The sequence below is a fragment of the Stegodyphus dumicola genome, chromosome 6, assembly GCF_044657685.1.
Source record: "Stegodyphus dumicola isolate Sdum_Otavi_A_Nest chromosome 6, ASM4465768v1".
NCBI classification, from domain to species: Eukaryota; Metazoa; Arthropoda; class Arachnida; order Araneae; family Eresidae; genus Stegodyphus; species Stegodyphus dumicola.
In genome coordinates this window covers 130398181-130422313 of record NC_140773.1, presented here as the reverse complement: position 1 = coordinate 130422313, position 24133 = coordinate 130398181, and the positions used below count along the sequence as shown (strand labels likewise).

The following is a 24133-nucleotide window of genomic DNA, read 5'->3' as shown; positions in this document are numbered from 1 at the left end:
TACTTGTCCTATTTATTTTTAGGCCATGGACTTAGAATCAAAAATAAAATCTAAACAATGCTCAACACAAGAAATTTCAAGTTTAATTTAATTAAACATGCTATAGCAAAAGCAATCACTGTAAAGGGCGTAAAATTTACGAGATTATAACTTCGAAGCTTAAACATAACTTTTTATGACAAAGAGGAGCACGTGATCATCCATAACAGTAGACAAAAAGTAAGAAGAAATAAAGCCATTCGCATCATATATTGAAAAACAATGAAATAATTCCTTTTAAAATAAAGAAGGACTAGTATTGAAATTATTAACCAAAACTGAAACATTTTGACGATTGTAGAAGGTTTCTAGGAAATCTAATTCGCCAACGGAAAATGTTTTCTTGAATACCTTTGTGTGAAGAAAAGAGAAATTATTATTATTTTTTTTTACCGGCAATTAAGTCATTCCAATAAAAAAGGACAGATTCATCGTATTCTTTCTTTTTTCTTGCATTATAAGTTTTCTTCTTCAAAAATGAGAGCTGTTGATCAAGAACTCGGCTCACAACAGCAGTTTCAGTTGACAAAGGCATCTTGTATTATTGATCAACTAATTAGATTATCATCTTCAAAACAGGAAAAAAAAAAACTATCTCTCATTTTAAACTATTATAAGAATTCAATCGTATTTCTTTGTTTCCATCGATTAGTTACTACACAATTGCACTTCAGAAGCTTAAATTTCGGGCTGTTCCTCCTCCTACCAATAAAATATGCTCTACGGTCCCCATTTTAGAAATTAATTCCTCAGGGTTTTTATAGTGGCTTAATGTACATTTTTTGAACTACGAAAGGCTTAAAATTTTGTACTGAATAAAGAGCATGAGACATCTCATAGAAAAAAAAAGAAAGACCCTCTATTGCTAGTTTGTGGTCAAAAGGTCATATTGTTTGTTTCTTTGTAGCCAAAAATAGTCAAAATACATCTTCTGTTGGCGGATTAGATTTTCGAGAGGCGTGTTACTTCATAAATATCTTTCTGTTTTGGTTAATCACAAAAATTCTAATCTACTTTTACCTTCAATTTAAAAAAAAAAAAAAATTAAAAATTCCTTTCAAATTTTATCAAAGGATGGCGCCAGCTACATTGTTTCCTCTTCCTTTTAGTCTTTTTCTACTTTCTGAGTGCATGTTCGTTTTCATCCTTCTCAGTCCTGCATCTGAAGGACTTCTGTTTAATCTTCGAAACCATAGTTCTACAGATTTATGCAACTTATTCTGACTCTTATTGCTACAGTATACTTTATTTAATTCTCCGAGGTGTTCCTTTTATTGTAATGCTATGAAATATGTGAAAAAATATCAGCAATATTTTTAAGTGAAACTGCATATTACATTTTGGTTTACATGGATAATTTTGTCAGAAAAAATTATCGTTATGATTTTGTCTACTTATAAGTAATTTTAAACCATTCTGTATACTCAGGATTCCTATATATCTTTAAGCGGCACCATATACGGAAATTAAAAACATTATAGAGTTTTATTAGGTTTGAATCTGATTGGCAGCAATCTGCAGATAAGGTTGCATTTGCACTTAATTCGCTTAAAAAGATAAGGTTGCATTAATATTGCGTATGGTTAAGCGCATTTATATCTTGTGCTATATACACCTGAGTAGTAGCTTATTCAACAAATCCCACATATCAAGCAAACGCGTATACGAACAAGTCACTTAAGTCTTTAATGTTAGCTGTAGGTCGAAAGGAAATGATTTCGAGGCTAATAAACTAAAAAAAAAATGAATTTAAAAAATGCTAACTTATTCGAATGCATTTCCTACTGTAATAATGGCTCAACAAGAACTAGCCTGCCAAATTAGCTAAAGCCAATGTATGTACTGTTTGCAAATGAAAACTCGCCGAGTAAGATTTATGCGAATAGCCCTGATTAAATGGTGAATTGGACCGGCATTATATCGCCAAATAATAATAATAATTTTTAAAAAGACAATTAACTTGTAAAAAAATCACCGGACTAAAGTATTCAAAGACAGTCAGGAATAAATGGCCATGGCTTGGTTAATAATTGTCTGTAGTTCAAAAAATACAGGAATCATTGGTCGAAGCAAGCATTTATAAACTTATATTGCAGTTTTTATTGTAGCATAGAAAACTTTTGAAAGACAAGCATGTTATTACGAATAACAAAAATAAGAAAAAGAAATGGAAATTAGAGTGCAATTTATGAGATATTCGACTAAAATCGAAATAAAAGTCTAGATTTTATAACGGTATTATATTGCAATACCTCAGATTAAATATGATAACTTGCTATAATTTTTTCTATTTACCACATACAATTCACATTTCCTACAGAGCTTTCATTTCCAATTTCCTGCCAGAATTTAAATTTCTAGCTACTGTGATATTTAAATGAGATAGAGAGAAGAGACTGTTTATAGGAATGTTTTAGAGGACAGAATAAGAGCGTACTCTACATGCTTGAAGACCACGTTGCTAATTTGATTCTCTTGCGAATAGTATTCTGCGGCATTGAGTTATTCTCTCCATTGGCTTGTTACGCCGACCTCATGTCGGAGCCAACTTGCATGTTGTTCCAGTTGTGAAGTCGTTAAGTTACGCTAGTGGAATACTGGTTACTTTCATTAGTTTTAGTTAATCCGTTATCTTTGATTCAAGCCATAACTGCAGGCTTCTGTTGGCAACGAGCTAGTGCCGTCTGTTAAACTTTGAATAAATAGAAAGTTTCTTTACACTCTTGCCCCTTTCTGTGATACTTACAAGATACAGTGTAGTTCACAGTTTTGGTCTAATTTATGCTATCGAAGAAGTCCGAACTCATGTAGAGTTTCGCGTAATTAGAAATATTTTACATTGTTCAGATAAATATTTGCATATTTATGCATAAATATTGCGGCTCATATTATAGGGAACATAACTTTCAAAATCGAATAGCGAGATAACCTCAAGGAATTTATCCGAAGCGTTAATTTCCCATACCAAAAAACAGTGCTATTGAAGCTTTGTTTGTTACTAATGTAAAATTTCATGCTTTAATATGCTGATACATCTTAAAACAGATGAAACAATTTCTCATCTGAGCTACATTTTTTATAATGCTAACATTTCACGTAACCGGTGATAGAGGAATCCGTTATTCCTATGCAGAAACCAAATTAACAAACAAGAAAAGTCATTGTGCAACCATAAATTTGGCTATGTAAAATATATCTCTTTGTTTACTAAACGAACTTCATTTGACTAAAGATCAACCCATTTTAACTATGGAGTACGTAGTAGTAGTATTACAGTTACCTCCACATCATCAAAATGAGGAATTTGAAAAGTTAAGAGAGAGCATTCGCTTAAAAAGATGAAAGCAGATAAAACGTTAAGAATGTGATGAAAGAAGTCAATCTGGTGGCTTCATTTAAAAGTGGGAGAAAATTAATAATGTGAGTCGGTACAATGCAAATAAAATTTGCATTACTATTTCCGAAAAATTAATCTTGACTTCTTCAGCAACCGGTAAGAAAATACCTCGAAGTTCCTTATTCGAAGCTGAAATTGTGTTCTTACATTCGATAGCACATTTATGCTGGAACAATAAGATAATAAGATTGCTAAACACTAGAATATTCTTAACTTGTTCGACCTGTCCAGTCCTGGCCAATGGGATGCTACATGAGAAGTTTCATGTTTTTTTTTTTTTTTTTTTTTTTTTTTTTTCCCGTGTGTAACATGCATATGAGTCAGTTGCCCTTTAAGAAGACTTTACGAAGGCTTCTTAAGGACAATTAACTTCTTAAGAACTCTTCATAGACGGCTAATTCTCAAGTAACCTTGCTGTAATCAGTCAATCTAGCACAACCTAAAATCCTGCATTCGAAACTAGTAACTGCATTTTTTATTCATATCACATAAGTTCTCTCTCTTTATATCCTTCCTTCTTAGCATTGCTTCCCTGTTTACATAATACTTGATGTCTACGATAATTTTAAATATACTTATATATAATTCTTAAAGATAAACTAAGATATGAGAACACAGATATGGATGAAGACAATATGTTTGCGTAAAAACTATTAAAAATTAGACATATTCATTCAACTTTTTAATCTATGGATCGAACCGTGCAAATCCTGCTAACAAATGCATTTACGTAACTTTCGTTTTGGAATAAAGGATCTTTTAACATTTGGGTTTTAAAGCAGAAGCAAATTTCACAGATTGGGAAAATCGATAAGCGTTTCGATGAAATTATGCAGCTCTACCCTCTGAAATTTACTATTCGTATTACAAAACGAACTTCTTCAGTCTTATAAAACAATAAGAATTGACATTTTTAAAATGCTATTTTATTTAATAATGGCGAAAAATGGAATATTTCAACTGACTAACGAAAGAGGTATTATATACATATCGTACTTCGTATAAAGATTTATTATATCCCCCTTATGAATATAGTATGTATACAGCGCAATAAAAAAAATATTCAGTAATAAATTTATCTTCATACAACATTTATGTCATTTATTACTTTAAGGCCTTTTATGTTTCAAGTGTAAAATGTTTTCTTTTTCTTCTTGAAACTTCTAACCTATCCCTTGGTTATCGCTGACGACCAACCTACTTGAATAGCGTACCCATTACTACACCATACACCCACAAAATTCCCAAAAAACTTTTCATCGAGAATATAGACTTGAGCATTTTTTCATGTTCTTATCCCCAAGAAAAAGAGAAAATCTCCACTTTTTTCCGAGGTAAAGAAATTATTGTTATTCTTCTTCTTCTAGATGGTTTGGAAAGCTGAGATCGACGCATAAAGTATTTTTTCTCTCTTTCCTGATAATTTCGCGAGCTGGGCGATTTTGTTGTTTATACAAGGTACAGACTTGATTTACTAGACCTGGAAAAACGCAAAGGTAAACCTGAAAGAAATAAGAGCGCTTTTTCTTCGTACTTTGGGATTTAGTCCCAATGGAAAACTTTCGATACATCCATCGGGGGCCAAGTATCGACTTACTTTGAAAAGTATCAAGAACGGAAACTAAAAAAACATAAATACGGAAACCCTGGAGAAATGAAAGCTAAAAATAGTTGCAGAGTCACTATAAGCGGCATTTTGAATCAGAAAAATATCTGTGTCAGAAATTCAGTGGCTTTAATAACCCTAAACTGCAGTCTATGCTGCTGTAGGATATCACACTTCAGTCCGAGTTATAAACGATACAAATTGCTCGGATAGAAATAAATAATTTTTCTGTTACAAATCTTCCCAAAGGTAAGAAGTTTAGTTCTGAAGTTCAGTTTCGGAAATTTGTTCTCCAGTTGAAGTACTCTTTCGGATTTCGTCTTCAGAAGATTTCCTCCCAAAATGCGAAAAACAAACATAAATGTAACCATTCAAAAGGATTTTTGGAAATCTTTTCGAATATTTCGATGAAAATATATTTTATAAAACAAACTCAGACATAAGGTACAAACCAAATAAAACTAAACTTTCTGTAATAAGCAGGATATCAAAATATTGTGATTCGATTTCAAATATACTAACCGGAATGTTTCATATAACCATCTACATTATACTTATTATGAAATCATATAAACTAAATCTTATTCACTATTCGCTCATTAAAATAATATATTTAATTCAATAATTCATATAAACTGCATCTGAAATAGTCGTACATTGAGTCATTAGAGCCATAATTCCATCACAAGGACCGATGCGACATGTCATCAATGGATAAGAGCATATTAAATCCACATGACCATTACTCTCTTTTTATTTAGAGAAAGCAATAATGAATTCCTCTCTCGATAGAAAGAAGTTATTTGAAATGGTATTATCCTTTTACTCACAAATTCCAAATTTAATGACCCCAAAATGTACTCAGACTATTAATTAAATATATAAAGAACAATGTAAAAACTAAAATTCAACGCATTGGTACATAGTGGATAAAAGGTCGGTACCGCATCTCTTGCCTTCCAATCAAGTTCTACAGTCGCGAGGGTCATCTACCACCACAGTCACGCCAGCATTCCATACCATACTAGTAAGGGGAAGACCACTGGGAGATTAAATGCAAGTTCAAAATCTCTACTTTTCAGTCCTACACAAATATAAGGGAATGCAGGTTTTCTGACAATAAGTAATATTTGCTTTTTTGCATGCATCTCTAAGACAGACCGATAAAAGCTTACGGCATATATAAGAAACCCTATTGGGATAAAAATCAGAGCTTGTGTCGTTTTGTTTGTTTATGTGCCTTTGCTTGCAAGTTGGTTTAATCTTTGCCAACGTCAAGTAAATTTAAATTTATTCGTGAAGTTCAAACTCGTACATATTAAAAGTGGGACTTGGATTTTGTTGCGTTACTTTAACAAATTCGAACTATTTACATTTACTTCCAGTAAATCTCCAAATACATATGCCTTAGCATGTCGAGAGAACATTTAGAAAAAGTTAAACTTTATAACATGCTCATTTTTATATTTTGTACCATAATATGCAGCATAATTATATTAACACTAGAATTTCGATATCGGAATTATTTTGACCACAAACGAAATTAAATATTTCATATTTTCATTATTTCCTTCAAATACTGTGGTAGTTTCTTTTAGTTTTCCTAAATATGTACCTAGATAGCAAAATATTTCATTTGGTTTCTTTTAAGTGATTATTATCTAACACATCTCTATATAAATACATCTCATTTTGACTGATTCGACCATTTTGACTGTACTTCTTCTCTGCTTAGCAAAAAGCAAACTCAGGCAAGTTGAAGTTGCGCACTGACTCCATTTGTTAGATTTCTTTTTAAAATGGTTTCGTATTTCTTGTCTGAATGTTTCAGTAAGTTCTCCAACTTGTTCTCTGTCACACCTTCATTTGGCTCATTGTTCGTGTTTCTGACAGCTTTTCTAATTTGTACTTATCCTCTGGAAATCATGTTGCGTAGAATCGTTTAAAGAAAATATCTGTCAAAAGAAGACTTGGTAAAAGATCTATTGACAGTTCTATTTCAGTAATTAGTTCCTATTAAGAATCTGATATATAAATTTATTCTATTTTATCCGAAGACTAGATTGTTCAAACTACAACTCAATAATTTGATTCATAAACTGACAGTTCTTTTAGTCCTTCAAAACAAACTACCATAATATTTCACCATTTGCTCCCGAGAAAGAAGAACAAGATATCCCTTCATCATTTCCATAGTGTACAGATTCCAAAGATAAAATTCTTGCAAAAATAGATTGCGGAGGTTAAGGATTTAAGCTTGAAAGAGAACTGAGTCGAAGACGAGGAAGTAATCGTGACAAAAGAAAATTATATCTGCAGATTCACTTGTAAGATTTCCTCTCCACTTAAAAGATTTCAGCAGATTCACTTGCGCATGTTTACGAAAAGCATGTGGGCCAACAAGTTGTATGATGCTCTTGCCAAAAGACTTTAGGTTTCTGGTTTATGGCCCAACACGTCGGGCTCAAAATTCTTTAGTGTAGCACTACCTAAAAGCATACTTTCGGACTTTATGAAATATCTGCGCTTTGACTTGAAATCAACTAGATCGCAAGGATTAAAAACCCATCTATTTGCTCTTGCTTTAGATGCCTGGAATATATTTTATTGTATTACAAACTAGGCGAGAGTATTACAAATGGTGAACATTGTTCAGTACATAGGTAAGATACCGCTTGCTCAGTATATGCCGTTGAAAGCTCATAAAAGTTTGACTTTCAGGTCATGTGAAAACAAAATACTTTGTAAATGCCTATGTGGATATTTTTATTTGGAAAAAGATGAAAGCAGACCACTTGAAGAAACTCTTGAGGAGCATGCCGGTTATTGGGTGATTGTGCCTTTTTGTAATACGGGAATAATGCTTCTACTTTTTTTTAAATTTAGCAAAAAAATTAAGGAATTATGGAATTAGCTATTTTGGCACAGTCAATCCTAGAAAAAATTTTGTTTAACATAAATTGTTGTCACCTTATAGAGTATTTTCTCCCTACTTTCCATACGCTTTCGTGGTGTAACTGGAATCCCACTCAACGCGTATTCGGGAGGTACGGAGTATGAATTTCGCCGAGTGCATTCAGAATTTATTCAGTTTCCTGACATTGAAGAAAACCTAATGTATCTGCAATGGTGCGAGAACTGAAAGGTGGTGACAGATAATTCGTCACAACCAGGTGTTGGTGATGAAAATCCCCTCATCCCTAATTGCTGCTTAAAAAGGGGAGTAGAAACGGTATTTATCCCTATTTTCCGCATGTCCTTATTGTGTAAGTAGAAGCAACACGATGCATATTTGGACCATCCGGAGTTCGAATCCTGGCAAGGGCACTGCTGATTTCTTCGAAAACCTTATGATCCTACTAACTTATTATATAAAATAAAAATTAAATCAAAATCAGTCTTTGAAAAATGTGATACTTGTAATAAAAATAAATTTAATAAACTTAACTATATTAAAATATTTAAAATGATACGTTTTTTTCATTAACTAAGTCGCGGGCAATAACACTGCACACCGTTATGAGTGTTAAACGGAGTATGCAATAATGCATGTATAGAATTTTAAATATTGCATGTTTTGACAAATTTAGTTCGTAACGGAATTATTACCATTTTCATTAGTCTTTATTATTCTAAAATTATTCTAAAATAAAATAGATTAATTTGCTCATGTTCAGCTATGTATTATGATTATTAAACGATTATTGACTTGCGATTATACTCTGGCTTTATTTGTTTTTATGTTACAGGTGCTAAAACAAGCAGAAATTGCTAAACAGATAGAAAACCCTTTTCCACAAGAAAAGTAATGAAACAGCATGAAATGATCACTAAATGGTAACCAACATTTGCAGTTATACTGAAAATAACGGCTTATTAATATGTAATTGATAGAAAGTTTAATAATTTGTTTTTGAATTAATCCTATGATTGTTTTATTTATTTACTTTGAGGTTCAAACTTCCTTTTTGCATAATGGACTGATCCAGAAACTTCGATTTTTTTTTTTTTTATCTAACTCAGTTAATGTAAGGGGGCCAGAGTCTAGCAGTTAGCTTGAGTTAATTAAATTTTAATCCACACCAATCTGCTATAACCTCTTGTGAACGTTGGATTACAAAAGCAGAGAGAATAAATTTTGGCTGAAGTGGATGGCTTAGGTGTTTCTCGGAGTTTTTTTCCCCGTGGTAAGAAAAGAAAAAAAAAATGTCAGAAATACTTCTCCTTTTAAAAAAAAAGTAATAATTTAATCAGCTCGGTAAAAAACATGAATAATTTTAGTTCTAGAATATAAATATTATAGAGAATCAATTTTGAGCATTTTAAATGCCTCACCTGAATTCTCTGTATTGAACACTTTGCATTAGAAATAATGATATTTATATGTCGAATCTCTTGAAGTTCTAGAAGAATACTTATACTGAATTATTTATAATTTTGAGTCGCGGTTTTTGCTTGTTATGTTAACGTATTATAATTTACTATAACTAACTATTTTTTAAATAAATGTAAATCAAAACCGTTTCCACTAAAAAGAGTCAATATGAAATCCAAAATTCTAAAAATATGAGTAACGTAACAACAAGTCACGGAAATTTTAAAAACGTTGCAAATTTCACATCCAGCATCACATTTAGTAGTTTTCATCATAAGAGCTTATTATATGCTTACAAAGACTACATATCAAGTCACAGTACTAATGAAAGGCAATTAAGGAAAAGTCAATTTTATAAAGAAATTTTATTAAAGACGATTATCTGGATCCATTACTTGCTAATATACAATTATTTTATTGCAAATAATTATTGAAAGAAATTTCATTAAACGCGATCTGAGCTTAACTCTCTCTTTTATATTGTCCCACGAGTTCACATTAATTTAACTTAAATCTGGATTGCCATATATATCTGCCAGATATCATGCGCGAAGATGAGCGATTATGTCAATTTCTTTTGGCCACATGTGACCACGCTAACGTGATAATACAGCCTGATCAAACGATATCGTCTGACAGGAGCTCATTTCAGTTCATTTCGTCTGACGGGTAGGAAGAATTTTTCAATTGTTTCCTAAACCCATTGTAGAAATTTTTTTTGACTGAAATGTATAACTCTCAGCTTAACTATACAAGGAAATAAAAAGAGGAAGATACGCCTCTCCTATATGGGTGACTGAAACTTAAACTAAAAAGGCTCATCGAAAGCTATAAATTGTGCAATCTAAATTTCTCAAGCTCATGATTAATGCATGTTTTTACGAGCGGAACCAGAGCCTTAATGGAAACCTTAAAATTGAATTTCTTTCGAAAAATCTGAGAAACTCCGAGACGATTTTTCAAGACGTCTGTGACACCCTCACCTCTTTGGGAGTTTTCCCTTCGAACTTGACTACAATGACCGTTACCTGTCTCACGCGGCCTATTTAAAAAGCTATAAAAAGCCAGAGAGAGACCATCTGTTCTCAGTTGTTTAGATATCTGTTGTTGTTGATTGAAGCGAATTTGTGGTGAGATAGGATTAGCTCTCTCTGAATTGCGTTCTATTTAAAGTTTTAGTAGTTTAAAATATAACAACTGATAATATTACGTGATATTATACAAATAGTTTTGAGGAAAAGTCCAGCATTTTGTTATAATTTTTGTCATAAGTTAATAATTTTTAAAAGCTGAAAAGCGAATGTGCGCGATTTTATCGTCATGCGATGATTTGTAGGTGCTTTATTTTTACCGCGATATTTTTGACGACGGTATTTTTAAACTGCGAAGTTTTTGAACCGCTTTATTTTCGATGACGATATTTTGTACCATGATGTTTTAGAACTGTGATGTTTTCTCTTTGCTTTCATTTCTCTCACGATGTTTTGTACCGCGACATTTTCGCCTTGCGTAGTTTCCTCCGCTATGTTTTAGGCGGACACCAAGTAAATGAATGTTATTCTATGCCTTTGAGTTTCAGGCATGTCTTGAATACCGATTCCGTTTGAATAAATGTACAACTAACACGGGATCTAAACTAACACGGGAACGTTCAATATCTTCTGTATATTTAAAAGGTGATAAATATGTAATGCAATGCTATAAAATATTTAATATTCTTAATTATGCATATCAAGAAAGAAATGCATTTCTATTTAAATCAATCAGATAAAAAATAAAAAAATAATATTCTTAAAATATGCATTTATTTCTTAGGAATAGTTTATTTGTTAATTGATAATGGACAGATTAAAAATGAAAAAAAATCAAGTCTTATATTTTTCTGAAAGGCAACAGACTCGAATGAAAATTGAAACACCGCAAAAGCATGTTTCGAGACTAATAACTCTTTTGGACTAAAAAAGAAAAGGGAAATGTGTGCCAACACTTCTTGATATTTCTAAACATACAGTGCTTTTAAATTTTTTGTGATTTTATGTTGTATTTAACCAAAACAAAAGTTGTGTTGTAAGGATATTAAGTTTTACTAACGTTTATTTTTTATTTTAAAACTTTACTATCCTCTCTTATTTTCTACTTCTGGCCAGAATAAACGCGTTAACTTATTTATGCAAATTGTACTTTCTAACGATTAAGTATTTAAGTTGTGGCTTTTTGCCAAGAATTATAGAGAGAAAGTGAGCCGTCTTGCCACTGCATTCCACACGAGTTTTCAATCAGCTGCTGTCCACCTTTAAGGCCAGAGGTTTAATCCTCTCGTTATTTTAGACGTATTGTAGTTTTCCACAGTTTGGGTACTACATATGTAATAATTTAAAAGGCCAGTCTTAGTGTTAGTCATTTGTGTAAAGTTAGCTTTTATTTAAATTTTAGTTAGTCAGTAGTTCTTATATTTTTACGTTCTGACCACAGGCATTTATATCCCGAAGTGCGGGAGCGCCTGTAATATAGTGGAAAATAAAGGGTAATTAAAACCTTCTGATCTTGTCATCACTTCTGCACTCCACAGGACATAGTTCGTAGTCAATGACACATCATGTTTGCCAAGCAGATTAAAGGAAATAAAAGTCCTGATAATGTTAGCTGGAGTGAGACGAAGATCAGACTAATAGTCTGAGAGAGCATAAAAACGATAACAAACCCTCTGGTGGTATATTAAAATTTGAATACATTGATTTTTTAAAAATATTTTTATGATGTTATTTTTTAAATAAAATTAGAATGCAATAAACAAGAGTGAATTTTAGTTTTTGATAAATTGATTTTTATCAATTGATTTTTTTTTAGTTTTTGAATTGATTTTTATGTAAGCAGACCTAACTATCATTATTCTTTATTGTAGCTTACTATTTTAACCTTTTTTATATGGTATTTCGCGGAACGTATGCACCGTAGAAAAAGAAACTCTGTTGCATTATTTTCGGTATTTTATAAATGACTTATTTTTTTTTACTACAGTATTTATCCAAGTATGTTAAAAACCAAATGGTATTCAACTCACCATTAAGAACATGTACACTAATACTAGTAGCACCGGCATTAGAAGGTCCACATGTATAATTTCCAGAGTCTGCCGGCTGAGCATTCTTAATAAAGAGTCTACTGATGGCTGTGTCTTTTCCAGCTTTCTGCAGTGTGATGTCTCCTCTGGTCGAATCATAGTTGATCATCCTTTGGTTGATGTACCAGAACACGAAAACAGGGGGCTCTGGGCTTTGGCTTATTACACAGGTCAAGTTAATAGCGCTTCCCGTCTTTACATACAGATCTGGAGCCTCCCGTATTGATGCTTGAGGAACTAAAAAAAGAAAGAAAAAATACTTTGAATGTACATATGTATCCCTTTTATATTAATATATAAAATCATATATTTAATCCAGAAGCAGTGATAATTTTAATTTTTTAAAAATATTTGTTAGTAATTTGAATGTGATTCTTAAATAACACCTTTTAAAATTTTGTAACAAATAAACTAAGCAAGGCGATACAAAAGTTTGTTTCAAAAAATGCTATTTTCTATATATTAAAAAAAATCTGATGTGTAAACCACATGATTTCCTTGTACGGAATATTAAATTATACGCATTTTTCTTGCATTTCATTTAAACTTATTAGATGGAATTAAACCTACTTCGCCGACACCGCATAAACCACAATAGAATAAACGCATTCTTTAAAATTCACATTATTTACCATAGCGACACTCTGGCGCTAGGTTCACTTAACAGTATTATATTTCTTTCATATTATAACTCAGAATGCACAAAATTTATATCATTTAAAGAATTATCTAATCGTTGCCACATGTTCTATTCAAATACTATAATAAAGCTAGAATGATGTATAAAAGAAATTAAGCAAACAAAACAAAAAAGAAACAGTTTTTCACAGGCGATTGAGTATTTCTCATTCAGTTAATTCAGTTTTCACTTGGCGACAAGGCAAAGATACATAAAAACTCAAAATATCTATATTAAAAATTACGAAGTAAATCTTAAACGCTTATTTCCTCGAAAACATTCTAGAAAGGATTAAGCATGATTTAAATAATAAACGAAGGCGTTATCTTTGTTGTTGCGAAGCTAAGTTTCTCTAGATTGACAACAAATCCGCTATCCTGCTGTTTCAAATGTAAACAAGAGCAATGGCCGCCATCAAAAACATTATTAGGCTTAGCGGCACTAAACAATTTTAAAGTTGTTGATAATTCTAAAAATATTGCATACAGATTTACTAAAGGCATAAAAACCTTAACCGGAAGATAAGAACAACATAATTCAATCATTTTTAAAACAAAACATGTACAATTTACAAACATATAAGAGTAAAGAAACTGAGATCACTGAGCCGGGTAACAGAGTGGATATATATATAAATATATTTATATACGTTTGGTGCGGCCGATTGCAACCAAAATACGAGGTGCACATCTACATGTTATAGCAGTCCTATATACAAAATTTCAACGTTGTGAGGCTACTCGTTTTTGAGTTATGCGAGATACGTTCGTACGCACGTACGTACATATGTTCGTACAGACGCCAATACATACGTACTTCTCTTCAGAATTCATTTTAAAGCAGTTTTATAATTTTTTTGGAGGAAAAGATTGTTTTATTCTGTCCTTACATACAGATATCACGGAAATACATCGTTAAATTGCATTTGAGAGAGGTCAAAATGGGATATTTTCGTTGAAATATGCTGCTTGAAACTTTTCGCGATTACAATACTTCCTTTTTACTTCGTACAAGGAAGTAAAAAATTCAGTTACACCTGTGTTGATACAAACTGATATCCATATGTGATTGAAAGGATTTACTTGAGTACATTTATAAATTGGTTGAGGCCACGAGGCCGCAACTTAATGAAATCAGTGATGAATTCTTCTTTAAACAAGAAGGTTCATCCTATTTAGTCACAGTAAGGACTATTTGCAAGGACTGGACACACAGCACAAGGAGAAGATATATTAATGACCGATCATCATGTTTCAACTTTACGTGACTTTTTATTATAAGGGTTATGGTCTAGCTCTGAGCCTAAGCTTTGCAACCATATTGCTTAAACTGTAGCTCTAGTTAGTAGTTATGCTAATATGCATATGGAATGAAATACATTATTACTCTGACTAACTATTTTGTTCTCAGTTTTTCTTTTCATTTCTTTTTTTTTTTTTTTTTTTTTTTCCCTCATGCACTCTTTTCACCATTACTAGATCATCACCCCTTTTGAAATTTCAAACAATACATATATACATTTATAAAGATTTAAATTATTTTTAAACGTATTTCATAAATTAAACAACGAAAGTATAGAAGATATTAATAAATACCAAAACTTGAATGACAATTCTTAGCTAAAATTAAATAATTAAGGGTGATTGTACATCTTACAACCCTCAAGAATTTCAAACATGTTATGTTGTAAGAATGGAGATTATTTATTTAATTCAAAAGTAATTAATTCCACTTTTTACAGCCAATTACGTAATATAGTAGCTTTGAGAAGTAGTAACCAGAAAGCTTGTGTTGCAATAGATAGCTTTATAAATTAGTACATTTTGGGTGACAATGTGTTATATGTTCACGGCAGATTTCCACTTTGCGTTCCCAATTAAAAACATTCGATACATATTTGATTCCATATTTAATATACAACTTTTATAACATTTGATACTTACTGTGAACTAAAAACCTACAAATTTTCATGGTTGTCATTTTAATTTTAGATGAATTCGAAAAATATATTTCAGTAAGAAAATATCTAATAGTTTCATGCATCAAGTTTTTGAATATTAAAAGCGGACATTTTTATGTTTAATTAGAAGATAATCCTCGTACAAAGGCGTCTATGAAATTTCAAGTCTCTGCCACCATATTTGAAATAACATGCAAGCAATAGTGAAAAACCATGTTTTGAGAAAGTTAAGTTTTAATGCAACTGTTTTTTTAAACGCTTTCTTGTTAGTAAGTGTATAAAATACTTATTTTTTGAATGATACTGTATAATTTCAAACCAATGATAAAATTAAGATTTTCCTTGCAACTAAAAACTAACTTCAGGCAACCGTTTCAGCTGAAGTTGTCTGTAATGCCTTTAAATATACCACACTTATGAATTACTTAATACAGTTTCCAAAGGGTCAATTTAACATACTTGAAATGCTAAGCATACAACTGTGAAAAACCATATTTTATAAATTGAGAAAGAAAACTATGTTTTCATGTGCAAGTTATTAAAATATAATTTTCTAAAATAAAGCGCATGAATATATATATATATTAATAAGTTGTATAAACATTATTAGTACAAAATATTCTAAGTTTTCCATATTACAAAACTAGGACAAAAATAATAGGTACATATTCATAGATATTTAGAAGGCATATATGTGTACCAATAATTTGTTAGCATTTAAATGCTAACCGACCTCGTTCGAAGGGTGTTTTTTTTAGAAATGTTTGTTATATTTCCGAATGTATGAGATTTTTTTATACTTAAATAAATAAGCTTAAATATAATCACTAGAAAAGTGATAAAAATTCATTATTTCGTGAAATTTATGTAAAAAGCTGAAAATTTTATATTTGAATAAACAAACACATCAACCATCACTGACAAGAAAATAAGGAAGATAAAAATTGTATATTTTTGACTTTATTTTACGTATATTAACCACAAGCATACAGTGAAGTAGAATAACAGGAATATATTGAATCCCTAGTAAAGTATGGCTAAATATGTTAGTCAACACATCAAAATTAAAAAAATGCATACAGTATTGAAGAAAAATTACATAATTTAAATTCCGTAAGGCTAAATTTTCTAATTCTTAGTCTACATTATGCATACTCTGTGTGCAACATTTCAAGTGATTCTATAAGCAATTTTTAGAGTTAAAAAGGTTGCTGTGAACATAAATCATAAACAAATATATCAAAAATAGCATTTAAACTTCACAGATTAATATTACCTGACATATAAACGCAACTATTCACGTTCCCAAACGAAAATGAGAAAATTTATGATGAAAATGCTTTGCCAGATTCTCCAGGATAACTGAAATGCTTAAAATTACTTAGTTAACGAACAACATAAAAAAGGGTGAGAATTGCATTTTTAATTTGTCCTTTAAACTTGGACTTCCGCTGTGACGAACAATAACTTCCGATTTGTCGTCTCTTAGAAAAACTGGTATATCTCCACTTGAAAAAATATATCAAGAAAAGAAAAGTTGTTTTTGGTAGCTAAACGAGTGACCTTTAAAAATATGAAATAAGAAAAAAAGAAAAAGAAATTGATACTTTTAGACAAAATCACCTTTTTGAACAAGGTCGTTACCTTAACCACGAAGAAAAATATAATTTAGTTATTAGAACATTTATTTAATTATTAACAGTTATTTAGATTTTGAATACAAACTAAGATGAAATACTTCAGTTATTTTCACATCGACTTGACAACACAATTCTCTGTGGTTTGAGATATTACATTTAAATCGAATAGCTTATAACCACTAAAATTAAGTTCTAAATTGGCCATGGTAAAATAGCATCACTATTTAATTTCTTGAACAAACAGTTAACAAGAGTCTTGTGATTTGGAAGACCACTATACTGATTTGCATCGAACTTGGGTTTCTTCTTTGAAATACTTAATGATGCTTTCTTTTTTTACACATTTTTCCATAATTATCGAGTGATAAGCTTGTAAAAATACTAAATAATTAAATCAGAAAGAAGCACGCCAAAGTGAAACTTAAAATTAGTAAAGACAATCTTGTATTTGGAGTGACCAAAAAAACTCAACAGATTTCGAGAGAGACAGGTCCCTCTTCATCAACAGCAAAGAAATGTGAAAGACTGGGAAGCAGCTCTTTGTTTTCACTCGCAGTTGGTCTTATCTTCTAAGAGTTATCACCAATAGATCACAGTAGCCATAGGCAATTCGCGGTAGTATAAGATGTACTTGGGTATATCTGTTACCCGGAGGCGTGAAAACGTTCAGAACCTCCGTCTGGCAATTCTGGTCGTGGGGAGGTATAAATTTGCGTTGAAAAAGTTAATTTGATCAAGTAAAACAAATGGTCGTATTTAGTCTCTGGGAAATTCAAGTTAGGAGTTTGTTTACGCGAGAAGAGTTCTTAGATTGAGAGCACTTTAGTCACACTTTAGCACTTTTAGTTAGTAAGTAGGAAAACAGATTAAGTTTTCTATCAAATAAGCAAAAGCAGTAATTCCCTGACATTACAATAAAACAGTCACAGTTCTTTCAAAACTTTCTTTGGTCAAAAACAAGTCACAATGGTAATAAATTTGAGTAAATTAGCAGTTACACTAATTTTACAGTCACATGTTAAATTCTTGAGATTAGTTTGGCGAATACACTCATGGAGGCGTGTACTAATGCTACCAGAAAAATCTAATTTTATGCGTAATTACTACAACACATCTTGATTAAAACACGATAAAATTTTGCGAAAAATAATTAGTATTGGTTAAATAAAATATTTACATAAGATAAATTAATAAGAAGAAGACCATTTCGCTTTGTCAAGAGTATAATGTCCATGAATCCTGCCTTTCACAGGAGAAATGGGAAGCAGAGGGCGAAACAGTCCTATTTATAATCTACTGCAGTAAAGTGAACAGGAAGGTGGCGTCATCTGTCAGCAAAATTAGCAACGAAAATTGAAAATTAAATTAGTTATTAAATTTTAATTAAGTTATTAACTTTTCTAGTTAATATTATTAAATTAAAATTATTTAAATTAAGTTATTAAATGAAATTTAATTGATATTATTAAATTAAAATTACCTTAATTAAGTTATTAACATAATTTTTCAAACTTCCGTCACTAATTCGCTACAGATCGCTCTATCTTCCTGTTCACTTAATTGCAGTAGGGTTATAAATTGGACAGTTATGCTCGCTGCTTCTCAGGGCTTGTTAATTTCTTTGCTCCTGTTGATGAAGGACATGTTTACCCTCTAAATCAGTTGAATTTTATGTCTAAATCTACTCCAACTACAAGGATGTTTGTTTAATAGTTTTAAGCATTAAAGAATTATTGTAATGTTATATTAAAATCATCTTCGAACAAATCACGAGAGGTAAATTTAAGTCACAAACCTAGAGAAAGAATTCAACACATAGCTTAGACAAAACTCTAACGAAAATACGAAAATAAAAACGAAAATAAAATAACGAAAATAAAAAAATCAGCGTGGATAGTAATTGAGACCCCAAACCATAAATACTATGACAGCTCAATGCTAATATCAGCCCTTTATATCAAAGAAATGATGCCCGAATGACTGTTTATATTTGACCTTGGGAGGGGAAACTACTGCGAGAATATCAATGAGAGTGGTTGCGAAAGAATCGGAAATAATTAGCTTCAACATGGTTCAAAATTTGAAAATTCGATTTCTTTTTAGAACTTCAGACTGGGACCACTTTCCTTGCCTAATTTGTTTAGTTTTAAAATCATTTCAAGGAATAAGAATAACCCTGTATTATTGAAGCTCTATATTTATAGCTCTAAAAGAATTTGAAGGGAAATTATGTACTGACGTATGAAATTATATATGTATGAAGTGAAATTATGTATTTGAAACTTATTATTGGAACACAAATTACTTTAACAGAGATAGATAAAATCCTGTTATTTGAAGAATTTTAAACACCTCGTAAATGGACAAAGCATGCTTGTTTGATTATTGTCCTATGTAATGTTTATGTATTCCAGGCTGAAACTCTAGCGTTACATAAAAATAACTGTTACTGATGCAATGCTTAAAATTTTCATTTTTGAAGATTTCTGATTTGCAGAATCAGTCCTAGTACATAATGAACTAAATTAGGCTGATTCAGATATCAAACAACAAAAATCAGCGTTACATTTTCAAAATTTTCGCAGGACTAGTTTCGATGGTTTTTACCGAACCACCATCCTCAGCCACAAAACCGCAAATGAGCAAGATAGAAAATAATGACTAGATAAGGTAAGAAAGCCTGGACAGGAATAAGCAAGTGGCGCCATCTGTTGATGAAACCAGAACTAAAACATAATTTCTTTAAAGGCCGAAGGCAAAGACGGATTGGAATTAGGATCGTTAACTAGAACAGAAAGATTTTTTTGAATGTGAAATGCCTCTATAAAATCCAGTTTTCCAATGGAAGATGTTTTTTGAATAATTTTGGCAGCAGAAAAATTGAAAGTGTGATTTTCGGACCAACAATGTTGAGCAACAGAATACTTCTGTGTTTCCTTTTTTCTAACATATGCCTCATGTTCCTTGATGCGAAATTTTAAGGCTTTCTTAGTTTGGCCAATGTAAATTAAACCACACTGGCAAGGAATCCTATAAATAACCCAGGAATTCATATCCGGAATGGGGTCCTTGAGTATGGAATTCGGAATTTTATTGATGGGAGAATACACAACCCGAAATTTAAATCCTGCAAAATATGTGCAACTTTATAGATAATTGATGGGAAGTAGGGAATGACAACATAATTTTTATAATCTCCTAAGACAAGAGTGTGCCTTTTAGTGTGTTGAGATGAGAACGTTTTAACTACTTGATTAATAATGTTGGGTGAAAAACCCTGTCAAAAGCTATTGCTTTTAAATAATTCAGTTCTGCAACAAGGGCTAGTTTGGAGGAGCAAACTTGAAGAACACGGAAAACATAGAAATAAAATGAAGCTAACTTTTGTTTAGTCGGATGACATGATTTAAAGTGTGGTGGAAGGCAAACCGATGAAGGTTTACGGTAAACCGTAGTACTGAAGTTGGATGTGTTACGTGTGACCAGAATGTCGAGAATCAGAAGAGAATTGCAAGTCTCAAGTTCAAAAGTGAACTGAATAACAAGATCAATATAATTCAATGTTGAAAGAACTTTATTTAAGTTATCTTTATTACCTTCAAACAGGGTAAAAGTAAACATTATTAATCAAGCAATCAAAAAATTATCGTCTCAACACACTAAAAGGCACACTCTTGTTTTAGGAGATTATAAAAATTCTGTTGTCATTCCCTTCTTTCCATCAATTAGCTATAAAGTTGCACATATTTTGCAGAAATTTAACTTTAGGTTTGTTTATTCTCCCATCAATAAAATTCCGAGTTCCATACTGAAGGACCCCATTCCGGATAAGCCTTATTCAGCACTGAAACGGTTAATTCGAGTTCTTGTGGAAGTCTGAAGGTTTGAAACCAAAATGTTTGTAGTCGCTTTGCCATGTTTTTGGCCGAAAACGACAGAAAACGATGTCATACAGTTGTTGCTGTTGGTCACCCTTGACGAACTGATCCACTGCTTGAAAAGCGGCTCAAAACTGTTTATATGACAATTTAAGGGATATTCAAACCTTGGGCGACCACCATTTGTGTTTCACCTTCCTCGATTCTACCAATTATTGGCCTATTTTGACCTTTCTTTAAATGATGCCTTGGAGTCGTAACTACTGAACACTCTCAAAAACCAGATTCACTTTAAACAGCATTACAGATTGGAATTCCAACGTGTCTCCATTACGCACCACATTATGAATCACCGAATTTGCATATTTCTGTCGCTAACATATGCGCGGAAGTGCAATTTTGTGTTCAATTGTATTTAATTAACATAAATAATTACAGAGTTGTGCATTGGTCGCAACATTAAACTTGTGAGAATATTTTTTTCTCATTATCCTTTAATTTTAATTACCAGTGTAGAACAGATAGAACGTAAAACTTAATCGAATAGAATACCGTAATAAACCTTAATAAAATAGAATGAACATAATTTGTTTTTTAAGTGAAAATGCTTTTTTGTAAAACATCTAACTGAAAGAAGTGCAAACTACTAGGTTAGCAAATATGACATGTTTGATAAGTTATACCAGTGGATTTTGCAGCATGGAGAGCAGTACATTTGATGATAGAGAGAGGTATTAGCATATGAACTATAAATCTATGAAATGGAAAAAATAATAATTGAGGCACTATAAATGTTTTATTCAGAAAATATCTTTCGAACTTTTCGTTTATGCTTGGGAAAAGGTAAAATTCAATTTAAGTGTACTGAATTCAGTCAGGAAGAGAAAGGCATTTTTCTTTTAGTTTTGGATATATGAAATGCTATGCGGCATAGTATTAAATTTCGAGTCAAAAAATATGCCTTTGTCTCTCTTTTTGAAACTTCCTTAAGTATTCAGTTCAGAAAGAGGTTTTGTAAACCACAAGGAAGAAATTCGTCATTTATTGAAGTGGAGCCATTTGCTGAAATGAAATGTAGTTTGCATTAACTTCCCAGTGTAACAAATCTATAGAATATTTCACTTTGTAAATAATATTCGTACGTAGATTGGTAGCTCGTTTGATGCTTTAAAATCGGAATATGTATATTAATTAATGTGAATTAAGAGTATCTGTAAATTTCATATGCTGTAGAAAGAAGCTATGATGAATATTTTTTACATAAGCCTTTGAAAGCGTAAACAAGTATTCATCAGGAGATAATATTTGACATATGAACTACATAATTACGTTTTTGAAGAGTTTGCTTACATCATAATCATTCTTTTATTTGTTTGTCATGGGATAGCATTTTGTACTAACAAATATCTCTATTTAATTTAACATTATGTTTCATGATTATTATTCATTATAATCGTATATATGCAATGAAAGACAGAATAACAGCATAACTTGCTAACTATTTAAAATGAAAAATACACTCCTGCTAAAAAATAAGCAAAAAGAGGCAAAACAGGGTATAGACATACGAAAAACATATTTGTTACATCGCGCTAAAGATAAAATGAGTCGGAAGAATGTGCAATGGAAACATCAAGCTAATAACGGGTATGGTATCCTCTAGATGCATACTTGACAGGCATGCTTGACAACGGCGAGACAATCTAGCAGTAATGTCGCTGATAGCTTGTTGCGGCAGTAGCGCCCACTCCTGTAGTAATGCATGCCGGAAATCATTGAAGGTGCCTGGCGGCCCACTGCGACCTGCTATTTCCCGTCCCAGCATGTCCTGCACATGTTGGGACGGCAATGGACTATGAGATTCAGGTCCGGTGATTTAGCAAGCCACGGTAGATGTGGAATGGTATCATTCTCCAAATAACTCCGCACGCCTTGAGATTAATGAGGGCGGGCGTTATCATCCATAAATATCGTGTCTGTACCCATTTGTTTCAGTCACAAAAGGCCGCGCAAGAGAGAGTGGAATTTTGTCGCTCTATCGGATGGCTGGACAGAGCCACGAAGAACTACGTAGAGTTCTGAGCTGTCATTCGTTGTTATCCCAGCTCATACAAGTGAACCTTCTACTCTGCATTGGTGTCTTTCGACGATGTTTGGAGCACGATAGCGTATCCCTGGCTCTCGCCATATTAGTTTTTTTTCTTCCGGAATCATTCTGGATGTTAAATTGAAATTCACCTTTAATGAGTACGTGGCCTTACTGCTTTATTCCCCTAACTTGCAATGTTCATGGGCACATTCAACCACGCTCTGACATGCGACAGAGACAAAGAAACAAATGCTCCATCGTTCAGAACCACGTATTCTACAGGGTTTCCATTTCTGTGATAAAGATTTCATAGCCTGTTGATGACAATAAGATGCGCAATCAGCTCTCTCGAAGCGGCAGAATGTCTTGTACTCCTTACAATATGTTGACAGTCTTTCAACGCATTTCATCATGTATTAAATGGTGTCTTCGACTAATGCCTTCTCCTTTTGCTATCTTACGGAACTATTTCGCTACTTGCGAACTGCTGCATAGGTCCAGCAGGCCCCTTTGTAAGGCGTTTTGGTATGACTGCAGGATTGTGTTTTATGCTAATTTTGGATGCCGGTTGGTATTAGGAGATGCATTTCTGCTTCATATGTAAAAGGTATGTTTTGATTCCCCTCTTTACATTCGTACCTTCTCTTTTAGCGTTTTTTTTCTTACTTTTTGAGCACAAGTGTATATGTTGTGCTAATTAGTGACGAATAAAATAAACCATAGTGACATATTAATACCAAGCTTTTTCTAATTGTGTGGTTGAGCTCTCAATATCTGTATTTGTATTAGTAAATTAAAATTAACTTATCATCCATTCACATAGCAGTACTACGAAATGTCATTAAAATATGTCCATTCGTTTTTCAAATATTCCATAAAATGTTCAAATTCTCTTAATTTTGTACACGAATGTATATATATGATCTATGAGAGCCAGTATAAAATTTTAGTTCTCGTAATTCTTACAAAATTGATTTTTTTAAATTTAAAATGCCATGGCGTGAATATCTTCCTCATTTAAAAATTTAGTATTTTTTGAGAAGCTTTTTACAAAAGTGGTGACTGTGCTTCAACTGTTCAACTTCATCCTATATTTTTATTCATTTACTGCAATTTTGAATATTGGTAGACTCTTGGAGATGAAAATAGGCTTCATTTGTCCACAAAACGTTTCATAGCCATGCATTGTCCGATTGTATCCGAACAAAAAATTATAGGGTAATTGTTTGTTTAATTGGCAAGTTAGCAGGAAGCAATTGTTGAACGTGAGTAACTTTGAATGGATGCAGGATGATCTGTAAAAATTTAAAAACAGAGCTGATAGGCATATCTAAATTTCGGGCAAATCC

The 24133-nt window shown here is 32.0% G+C and overlaps 1 protein-coding gene across 1 annotated transcript in view; it reads right to left on the bottom strand.

The window, feature by feature from the left end:
* Positions 1–24133, bottom strand: part of LOC118195367 (zwei Ig domain protein zig-8-like) — a 550410-nt gene that overhangs the window by 29330 nt on the left and 496947 nt on the right. Inside the window, exon 4 of the mRNA XM_085818895.1 lies at positions 12479–12775. Coding sequence (XP_085675021.1) covers positions 12479–12775 — 297 coding nt within the window. The remainder of the gene's footprint in view (positions 1–12478; positions 12776–24133) is intronic.